Source organism: Elephantulus edwardii, unplaced genomic scaffold, assembly GCF_000299155.1.
Source record: "Elephantulus edwardii isolate Elephantulus edwardi_28Jun2011 unplaced genomic scaffold, EleEdw1.0 scaffold00001, whole genome shotgun sequence".
NCBI lineage: Eukaryota > Metazoa > Chordata > Mammalia > Macroscelidea > Macroscelididae > Elephantulus > Elephantulus edwardii.
In genome coordinates, this window is record NW_006399751.1 from 38971056 (window position 1) to 38981992 (window position 10937).

At 40.0% G+C, this 10937-nt stretch overlaps 1 protein-coding gene across 1 annotated transcript in view; it reads left to right on the forward strand.

Annotated features, from left to right (window-relative positions):
- PDE11A (phosphodiesterase 11A) overlaps positions 1–4506 on the forward strand; it is a 565819-nt gene extending 561313 nt beyond the window's left edge. Inside the window, exon 20 of the mRNA XM_006878796.1 lies at positions 4345–4506. Coding sequence (XP_006878858.1) covers positions 4345–4500 — 156 coding nt within the window. The 3' untranslated portion in view covers positions 4501–4506. The remainder of the gene's footprint in view (positions 1–4344) is intronic.
- Positions 4507–10937: the final 6431 nt, after the last annotated feature.

Below are 10937 nucleotides of genomic sequence, written 5' to 3' on the forward strand. Positions count from 1 at the left end.
CTTCCATCTTCTTTTAATACTTCCTGGATCATTTAATATTCTGCCCAAAGCATCCTTGATGACAGCAACTCTAGGTTTGAACTTGTTCCTCAGCTCCTTGAGCTTAAGAAATGCTGAGCGAGTTTGGCCCTTTTGATTTTCTGACTCTAGCTCCTCGCACATTTCATTGTAGTATTTTGCTTTGTCATTAAAATACATAGGAAGTAATTTAAAAGACCATGGCATAGATAAGGATCACCTAAGTCTTTAAACTGACATCCTTGCTTTTTAGCTCTTGAGAGAGGTTCTTGACAACAGATTTTCCCAATGAAACAATGTCTTTTAATTTTTTTTTTTCTTACGGCTATTACTGTTGCCACTGATTGTAGATTTGAGTAATATAATATCATTGACAACTTCAATCTTGTCTCCATCTATCATGATGGTTCCTATTGGTCCCGTCCTGAGTATGTGTGTTTCCTTGATGTTGAGATGTAACTAATACAAAAAACTGTAGTCTTCGATGCTCTATAGTAAGCATTTCTGTCCTCTTCACTGTCAGCAAGCAAGTTGCATCATCTGCAATAACACAGGTTATGGATAAGCCTTCTCCAATCCTGATGCCATATTCTTCTTTATATAGTATAGCTTCTCAAAAGGTTTGCCTAGTATACAGATTGAATAGGTATGGAGAAAGGATTCAACCCTGATATACAACTTTGCTGATTTTAAAAATGTAGTGTTACCATGTTATGCTAAGCTTCTTGGTCTATATGTAGGTTTCACATGAGCACAATTAAGTGCTCTGAGATTCTCATTCTTCTCAATGATAGCCATAATTTCTTATGATCCACACAAATGCCTTTGTAAAATCAATAAAATACAAGTAAACCTGTTTCTGGTATTCTCTGCTTTCAGCCAGGATCCATCTAATATCAGCAATGATATCCCTAATATCATGGAAATATCTTTTAGATGAGTGGAGCAATGGCAATGAGTTTGAGGAGTTTGTTAATAAAAAGCTTTTTAAAATGTGGTAATATATATCTCACAAAATATTTGCCATTTTAAGTATACAATTTTGTGACAGTAATTACATTTGTATTCATTGTGTTAAAAAACTACTGCCACTGTCTCTCTCCTAACACTTATTATCTTCACTAAAAATGCAGTCCCCCTCAGAAATAACTCCCACTGCCTCCTCCATCCAGCTCCTTGAAACTTCTACAAAATTCCTGTCTCTATTATCCAAATGGAGAAAGGATATACACTGGGGGTACATTCTTTCTGATTTTAAAGCATACAATGTTTCCTTGTTCCATTCAGGTAAAAGCTTCTTGGTATAGGCATAGATTTCATATGAGCACAATTAAGTGTTCTGAAATTCCCATTCTTCTCAGTGTGAGCCATAGTTTGTTGAGATCCACACGGTCAAATGCCCTTGCATAGTCAATAAAACACAAGTAAGCATCTTTCTGGTATTCTCTGATTTCAGCCAGGATCCATCTGTAAATGTTTTCTATGAGATCATATAATATCTGCCATTTTAATATCTGATTTATTTCACTCAGAATGTTTGATAGCTTCATCCTTGTTATAACATATATCAAAACTTTATTTCTATTTATAGCTAAATAACACCCATGTATGTATATAAACCTTTGTTTATTCATTTATCTGCTGATCAGTATCTAGATTGTTTCCACTTTTGGCTATTTGCCTAGCCAAACCAATAACAACATATTGGCACGTATATGCTTGAGTCACTGCTTTTTCCCCCTTTTTTCTTTTCTTTTTTGAGGAATTACAAAATGTATTCTAAAGTGGCTACACCATTTAATATTGTCCACTAGCAATAGATGAGGGTTCCAATTTTAGAAACTTTTTAATTCACCTTTCACTTTTAAAAAAAAGAAACACCAAAAAACCAACCTCAGTGAAACAGAATATAATAGGATTTCCCTGTTAGGCCAAGTAAACAATGTTTTCTTTGGCTTATTTTTATCTACTGTATTAAGATGACAGAAGACAAATCAATGCCTTTGACTTGTGGTGTTGGTAGAGTAGAAATATCCCATGAACTGATAAAAGTCGTTCTTGGAGGAAGTGGAACCAGAGTGCTCCTTAGAGTCCTTGATGATGGTGATTGTGAAACTTCATCTTCGTACTTTGAGCATGTTGTCAGGAGGGACCAACACGGGGGGGAAAGGCTTCATGCTTGATAAAATACAGGATCAGAGAAAGAGGGGAAGACTCTCAAAAAGATGGACTGACACAGTGACAGTAGCAATGGGCTTAGTATATTGGAGATGGCAGGGATGTTACAGGGCAGTGCAAGGCGCAGGTCTGTTGTTCATAGAGTTGCTGTGAGTTGTAACTAACTTGAAGGCACTTAACTAATCTGTACTTTCCAACTTTGTTCCAGCGCCTGGTTCGGTGGATTGAACTACCACCCTCCTTCAGTAATCCTCTGGTGCAAAATTACTCCTTCACCTGAAATGCAAATGCGCCCTTTCACATTTAGAGCTCTCATCTCACTACAAGGATCAAGCCAGATTCTGTGAGACTGGAAGCTTACCAGGTTTTTGCAGTAGAAGGCTCTCTTTACAAACATAGATACAAAAGAAAGTACTTATTTAGAAGGATAGGGAGCTCTGGTGGCCTAGTGGTAAGAAGTAGGCAGCAATCCCAAAGGCATATAGTTAAATCCGCCAGCTGCTCTGTGGGACAATCTCCTCCCATGTGATTTACTGCCTCTGAAAAGCTGCTGAGAGTCAGCTGTAGGTCAGTTATGACTCCATGGCAAACAACAACAACAATGCTAATAGGGAACTCTGCTAGCAGTAAGAAGTTGTACTACCACCCAAAGGCACGTGGTTCAAATCCACCAGTTATTCCACAGGAGAAAAATGGACAATCTTCTCCTGTGCAATTCATGGCCTCTGGAAACCCACTGGAGCATCAGCTATGAGTTGGTTCTGACTCAGTGGGACATAACAATAGTGATAATGAGCAAGCCCTGGTGGCAGAGTGGTTAAAAGACTTAGCTGCTATCTAGAATGGTAGTTCAAACCTACTACTGCACAAGAAAATCTGGCAGTCTGCTACCATATTCCAGCTTTAGAAACCGCGGGGACAGTTCTGCCCTGTCACAAAGGGTCGATAGGAGTCTTTTGGCTTTGGCCAAAGGTGAGGACCCTAAACTCTGAGTCCCAGGAGTCTTGAGCAGAGCCACCCTTGGCCACTCCCTTCATTTTTGCTCTTCTCCATCTCTCCTGTGTCTCCTTGTCATTCTCTGCCCTGCACCTTCTTCCTTCTGCCATGTCTGTTTTCACATGCTCCTTGGTGGTCTGTGTATTTAGCACCGTCCCTCAAGTCTTTGCTTTGAAAGTGAGCACTTGTTTCAGAATCTTAGCCGACCTTTCTGACTCAGATAAATCCACCCAGAGTCATCTGTGATAGAGCTCATGATGGATTGAATTTTTTAAAAAGCAGTAAATTATATTAAAAATATACTTTATTTTACCATGATTTTAACAATTACAGAAAAGTAAACTTTCATCCATTGTTGCACATTTTCCTTTCTCCCCCTTCCTTTCCCATCCCCAAGTCCATTTTTTTAAATATTTTTATTATTATTTTTTTATGTGTGTACTGTCAAATTGGATCTGACTGGTACAGGAGGAAACTGTCCTCCTTCAGCAGAGCATCTGGTGGATTTGAACCATGCACCTCTGGGATTGCAGTGCAGCTTCTTGCCACTAGACCACCAGAGCTCACCCGAGTCCATTTTTTGTGGGAAAAAAAATTAAGTTCTCAATTATTTAAAGTCTCATCTCTGTATAGAAGCCAAAAAATATACATACAAACATACATACATGCATATTAGTAAACATGATGTGAGGCTGGATATTTTGTTCTCTGCCTCTCTTGATGTGGTTGTGAAACAGACCATAGGCTATGGTCAGCGCCCCTGTTGTTAAGTGTCATCAAGTAGAGTACGACTCATGACTCATAGTGACCCTACTAAGAGCAGATCTGTGCCATCCTCATCATCCCTGACACACCGGAGCCCACTGCTGCAGTCACTGTGTTAGTCCATCTGTTTGAGAGTCTTCCTCTTTCGCCAACCACAGCCATCCTTTTTCTAATTATTATTATTATTTTCATTTTCTGCAGAGGCTCTATTAAGGCAACCCAATGGTGTTATATGTGTATTTCTTTTGAGTGAATGGCTCATGACTGCAATCTAATTATCCCTTCTAGTTCTTAGAGTCAGTTTCCAGTCTCTTTACAAATGAAACCTGGAAAATAATAATAGAGACACCTTTTCCTCTTCCACTTCTGTGTTTTGTTTTGCTTTAGGCACTGGTGAAGGTCAATGGGAAACTAAAGCCGATGTTAGACTCCGTGGCTGCAAACAGAAATAAGTGGGAAGAGCTGCACCAGAAAAGGCTGCTGGCGTCTGCGGCTTCATCCTCTCCTCCCAGCCTCCCAGTGGCCTCGGAGGACAGAAAGTAAGCTTCCTGGGCCGCGGCAGCTACAAAATAACTGTGGCCTGAAGGGCCAACACCACTCCAGCCACATTATCCTTTTGTCTCTTTCTGCTCAGACAAACCTAAGGCCTTGGCATGTGGATGCGCTGTGAAGCATGCATAGGCGCCCACTTCATGTGTGGTCAGCAGGGGAGACAGGGACAGGAAGGACAAAGGAGGGGGCGGGGCAGAGTGCACACCCCATGACCCTCAAAGTTCCCTGATGCTGAGCAAAGAGCACAAAGGGCCTAAGAAGACGGCTCAGGGCAGAGGACACCGGCGGATACAAGGACCTGAGGAGAGTTGAGATAACTCACTGCAAGCCAAAGGCACAGCGCCAGCGTCGTTAGCACTGCTTCATTCTGTATATGGCTCTTGTATTTGTAACACTGCCTGCCTGTGCACCCTGTCCAAGGGCCTCTTTGTGCCAGACTGTTCCAAGAACTCCAATTTGTGTTCTATAGAGGTATTTTGTTTCTAACACTATTCCTTACAAACACCAACCAATACCATTACCCCCCTCCCCAAAAGAGGCCCATAGTAGTACTGCAGCAAATGTGTTTTTACTTGGCTGTTGTGTACATAAGATTCACAGCCTTGTGTTGTGTTTGAGGTCCCCCTTTTCAGGATTTTAATTCAACTTTGATTGTTGACCAAGCTTTCTCCCAAAAGGAATGGATTAATAGACTTTAATTAAAATGAGGGTGAAAGAAAATCTATAACTGAATTTACCGCAGTGACACATGAACATTTAGGGAACTGTTTCCCACAATGATAGACATTTCACAGGATGCAGCAGGGCTGTGGAGATTGAGCGCTCCCTACTCTGGGTTTTTCTAGGGATAAGTTTTGTGTGAAACCCAAAGTTACTACCAGTAAACAACTTGAAGCCAAATGCAGAGTTCCAGAATGTAGACGTTTTCCTTCAGTGTAAGAAATAATGCTTCAAAGTTCTGGGTAAGAGAACACATTTTATCGGAAAGGTGACTCTGTTCAGCTGGGGAAAGTTGAGTTTATGATTGCTGAGAAGAAGTTGTACTAAGTAGATGCAACGACTAGGGAGTTCCTTTGCTCCTTGTCTGACTGAGCCACTGAAGACATGGCCTGCCTGAGCCAACAAACAAGGCAGATTTCACTTTGGCACTGTGGACTTCAGGACTCTCGACAAGCCCCTTGAATTCTCTCAGCCTGATTCCTCAGTTGTTAAATGAGATTACACTAGGAAATTCTTTTCAAACATGCTTAACTTTAGACGTCTTTGTTCATATAAATTGTACAAGGAATCCCCAAGGTATAAAATGCCTAAAAACAGAACTCCCCTGTTGGAAGCAAGATTGGGACACCTAAGGCCCCTGCAGAGCCTCATCTCTTTGTACATATCAACTCAACGCATTGCCATCAAGTTTGAACCAACTCATACCTAACATGTCAATGAGATTTCAGAGGCTGTAAATTGCACAGGCCTCAATTGCCTATCTTTCTCCCTCAGAGCAGCTGTGGATTCAAACCGCTCACTTTGGGGTTGGCAGATCTCTTTTTTGTGCACATCGTAACCCATAAAGGGGCTTTGAGAGGTGTGCACATCTGTGCACTAGACAATTCCAAAAGTCCACTTCAGCTTGAAAAAGTCTAAAATTTACAACCATTCTTGTTTTTCTAGTTACTGGTCAGTATCAGTGCCTGACTTTACTACTCAGATCTTAACAAGGAGGAACGAAACCCCACAAGAGTCATTGTTTTCTTTGCAGAAAACTGATATTCAGAAAATGTCTAGAGAATAAAGGGGTAAATTAAGGGACCAAAATGGAAGTGAGAGGAGAGTCAATAATTGGAGAAAATCAAGATTCCATATGATTAAGAAATGGAGTAAAAGAAATTTAAAAACTTGGCAAGGAAGAAAACAAAAACAACAGAACACCAACAAATGAAAGACAGGAGCCACGGCAGTTGGTGAGGCAAGTGCCAAAGAAAAGGAGAAAGTCAATCCAGTTGGGGGGGTCGGAGGGAGGCACTTCCAGCCCCTAAAAGAAAGATATCGAATCCTGCCAACAATTGTCTAGAAAAGAAAGATACTTGCGCAGGGAAGCTGCTTTACAAAGGAAAGAAGGAAGGAGTGGGAGCCCTAAAAAATAATGTTCCCAGCTACCCTTTACAGCTGTCTCTGCAGGGAAGATGGGAGAAACCAGAGGAGAAAATGAGTGCAGGAAAAATTGCCTCTGCAGAGCAGGTAAGAGGAGGTTGTTCAGATTTATGGATTTTATTAAGCCAGTTTTCTGAATCACTCTGCTATAAAGGAAAATAGCTTCGCTGGGCTGTCTCCTCTCCTTCAGGTAAGGAACAAAGGGTAGGTGGGGTTAGGACAGACCCTGCTCTGCCCAGCGTGCATCTGCAGCTAGGGGCACTGCAGGTGGTCCTGAGTATCGTGCCACGTCACGTTTATATCACAAATGGGAATTGAAAATCAGTCCATGTGAGGCAGAGATGAGCCCACATCTGTTATCCTGCACAACAATAAAGAAATAGCTCAGACAGGCGAATGCCAGTCCATCTCGAGTGAAATTTTAAAGCATGTGCTTCATGATAAAACTGGACTCGGGCTCTGATGGCGACTGCAGGCAGCCACAGGCACTGTGGCTACCCTGGAAGTTGATGCTGCATATTGATAAGGGGAACATAATTTATAGCACAAACCCTACGGCTTCTACTAAGGTTGAGTTTTCGTCTCATTTTCTTGCCTTTTTATTGGCTTCACTGCACGGTTGCCAATAGCAACATCCACTGGTAGCAAGGAGAGTTCAACACCATTGCAATCTGCCATACAGTGGAGCTCTGACAATGTCAACCATCAATCAAGTAGCTGTTTGTAATTGCCTCCATCTATTTCTCCTGTCTCAAGGTATCTTTCCTATTGTGGGTCAAAATTCAGAAACTGCTGACTAATGCCACAGGCCTGCCCCTCCATGACCCTGCAGCAATGGGACGGAGGGTCGCAGCCTCCCTGGGGCCAACAATGCTGGGGGTTAGACATTGAACTCTTGGGAGCTTAAAGTATTTTTAATCTCTTTTCTAAATAATTTATAATTTTCTAGAAACATGAGGTTATGTGCAGTTACTTGTGTATTCTTCTTTCTTCGTTCCTAAATAATGAAAGAGAATTTTCCCCATTTCTGATTATTCATGTCTCCTTGGAGGAAGACATTTGAAACATGAACCTGCTTATAAAACAACACCAAACCCACCAGGTTATGTTTGCTTCCTTAGCTCATGGTATTAAAGGCTGTAATGGTGTCATCCCACTCTCTCTAGAAAATGCATTTTTTAAAAGATAAGTATTCTTATTAGTCTTTGTGTGGATAATAAAGGCACAATCTGTAAGGTTACTGCCAATCTCCAGGGCACCTGGCATATGGAAGAAGGTGTACTGAGTGCTCAGGAGATCAGGGCTTGCCCCTCGCTTGGCCACTGGCTGGACCTGTCATTCTGGGATTCTCCAGGTCTTAGGTTTCCCATCTATCCAATAAAAGCATTGGCTTTTATTCAATTCACTTCCACACCAAAGGACCAACTTGTGTTTATTTCTTAAATGTTTTTCCAAATAATTTTTAAAATTTACTCTTTTCAGTCACAATGAGGTCACCTTCTGAGGTCAAAATTAAAAGTTCCATACCTGGAGTACATATGAAAACAATCTAACCTCAGTTATGTCTGCCTCTGTGGGAACTATAAAAGAGTAGTCATCAATACAAATATTAAGTACATATCTCTTCATTTCATAAGTGACAATTTTTTATTATCGCATAGTGAGATATCCCCTAAGTGGTGGTCAGTAGAAATTCATAAAGTAAGTTGGGAGACGTTAGAACTGTAGTACATAGGCGTTTTCTGAATTTCTGAAATCTGAGCTGGCTATGCATTTGCAGGCACTTTACATGGACAAGCACGTTGGGTTAGAAATAACCTTTAAACTTTTGTTAATGCAATAAGAATATTATCTAATATTGATGCTAGAGAATTCAGTTGAGTTGGTTTGGTTTGGTAAGAAAGATTATTATACTCTATTCACTTAGTTTAGGTCATTAAACAGTCTGCTCAATTTACTTTGTGGAATAATTATTTTTACACCAAGTTCTCTACTGACTCTTACAAATTGCAGAAAGAAATTGTTACAACCCCAGTAATAAAGTGAAATAATTTCTTTCAAGTAGGACAAAAATCTAAATACACGAGGGGAATATTTAAATCGAAGGAAAATATGGGGGTGGTGGGTGGGGAGGATATGAGGGTGTTTACAAAAACTCAGAAGGGATAAATTAAAGTAAGTAACAAAACCTAATTTCAGAGCCCACAAATGCTGGCAATGTCACTAAAGTTTCACTGTCTGCTTCAGACTAACAGTTGCTGAAAACACATGGTTTGTTCTACCACGTGCTATAAAAGAACTCCCAAACTCAAATGTACCAGGAAATGTAGAGATCGCCTCTGACAAGAAAAACAAAATCTCCTAAGCTTTATGAGCGAGCAATAATAGAATTAAATACATAGATAGCAGAAACAAAAATAAGGTGTACCTGGAGAATTTGATGAGGAGCTTTTGGATTTAACAAACCCTGGTTTGCGCTTATAACGTGTTACAGAACCTTTTCATCAGCTAGTCATTTTTGGTTGTGCATCCTTTCAGACTTATTTATAAATGTTCTTGCATGTGTGATACATCACCCAGGAGTGCTAAAGATAAGTTAGATATCTGTGTAGCATACCTGTACTTATATCTTTGACAGTATATGTAGTGGTATAGCAATTATCTGTTTATGAAGTAAATGAACATTTGCTGTGAAAAATGTGTTGAGGTCATCATTTATCTCAGTGTTCATTTTGTGTATGCATATTTATTTAGTATTAGAATCTCAGTGAAGTATTTTGCTTTTGGGAGGTTTTTTTGCTTCAGTTTAGATTAGCTCATATTTGGATCCTTTCTGCAAAAATAATATCATGTGGAAATAAGAGCTTAAGTTTTATTGAGTGCTATTCCCTGGGAGAGACAGGATTGCTTTTGCCATTTTATTTTGATGTACAATAATCTAAAAAGGCTCCCCTACTGACATGCTTCCTAATTATTGTTTTACACAAAAGAATGGAGAGTTAAAAAAAAAAAAAGAATGGAGATAAGTCTTCAAGTGAGCTGAAATCATTCTCTGTGTAGTTCTGCCAAACTGATGTTTCATCATAAGAATAATATGGAAGGCTTGACCATTTACCAACCAACCAACCCATTTTTTTTTTTAAAGAAACCTGCTTTTAGGGACTTAAATATTTAAATAAAATTATTAAAGCTTAAGGACCTGAAATAATTATTCTTTATTTCTCTCAACCACGGTAATTTAAAGGCTGAAAGACTCATTTGATACTCACAATTTAATTCTGACCCTCAGTTTCATCCACTACCTTGTCTTGGTTTGCAGTGTTTGCCTTTATGAAAGGTGAGACAGCACTGAGACAGCACTGTCCACATGGCATTTTAAAGATGGAGGGAAGGAAAAAAGGATTGTTAGAATTATCAGAGTTTTTCTGGAGATAGAAGAGTCTGCAGCCCAATGCCAGTTTCCTGTGTCCATTAAAGATTGCTCAAATTTGCATGGGCAATTACACAGGAGGATGGCATGAATGCAGAGCCTTCGGCCACTCTGATGCCATACAATTACACAATGGCTCCGGTGCTTAAACTTTAAAATTCTTACACCATTGTGCCTGTTCTATTAGAACAAACTGCAGCAAATGATCCAAAGCCAATTCAAATGACTGGAGAGGAGGTGCCCAGGGGGAGTGAGGAAGAGGTGCAGTGTGGCCCACTGCCGGCCAGCAGGAGCAATCACCAGCAGCCAAATGCCTGGCTGCTGCAGCCACCAGCTTCTTTGTGCTTTGCAAGGCAGCTCTTAAAATGGGGCCAACAGTAAGGATCACCTAATTCACAGAAGGGCTGTGAGGATTAATGAGGGAAGTTAGGCAAACTAGGCCCTGGTCCTCATACTTAAAGTACTGTATAAACATAGGGTCTTGGAGTGGCCCTTTTGTTTGAATGGTTGGTTGATTTTTTAAATGCCAGTATCCACAGTTGTGTCTTCTCTGCTAATTCCTTTTATAAACCATAATAGTATGATAAATTAATTTTGATAATAAAACCATAAAACCCCAAATAGAAGCCACTTGATCAAAAGTAGGGTATTTCCAAGAAGGAAATATATTACTAATTAAAATATTAATAAAGCTGAAATTACCAGTGACAGGAAATTGAGTTTATAATACGAGGTTATATTTCTCACCATCTGAACATAAAAGTTCCCCAGTGTTGACTTGGCATTAAGTCTTTGCAAAAGTTTTAAAAGATTGAACAGATGCTTCTAAAAGTCAGTTAACTGCAGTACCAAT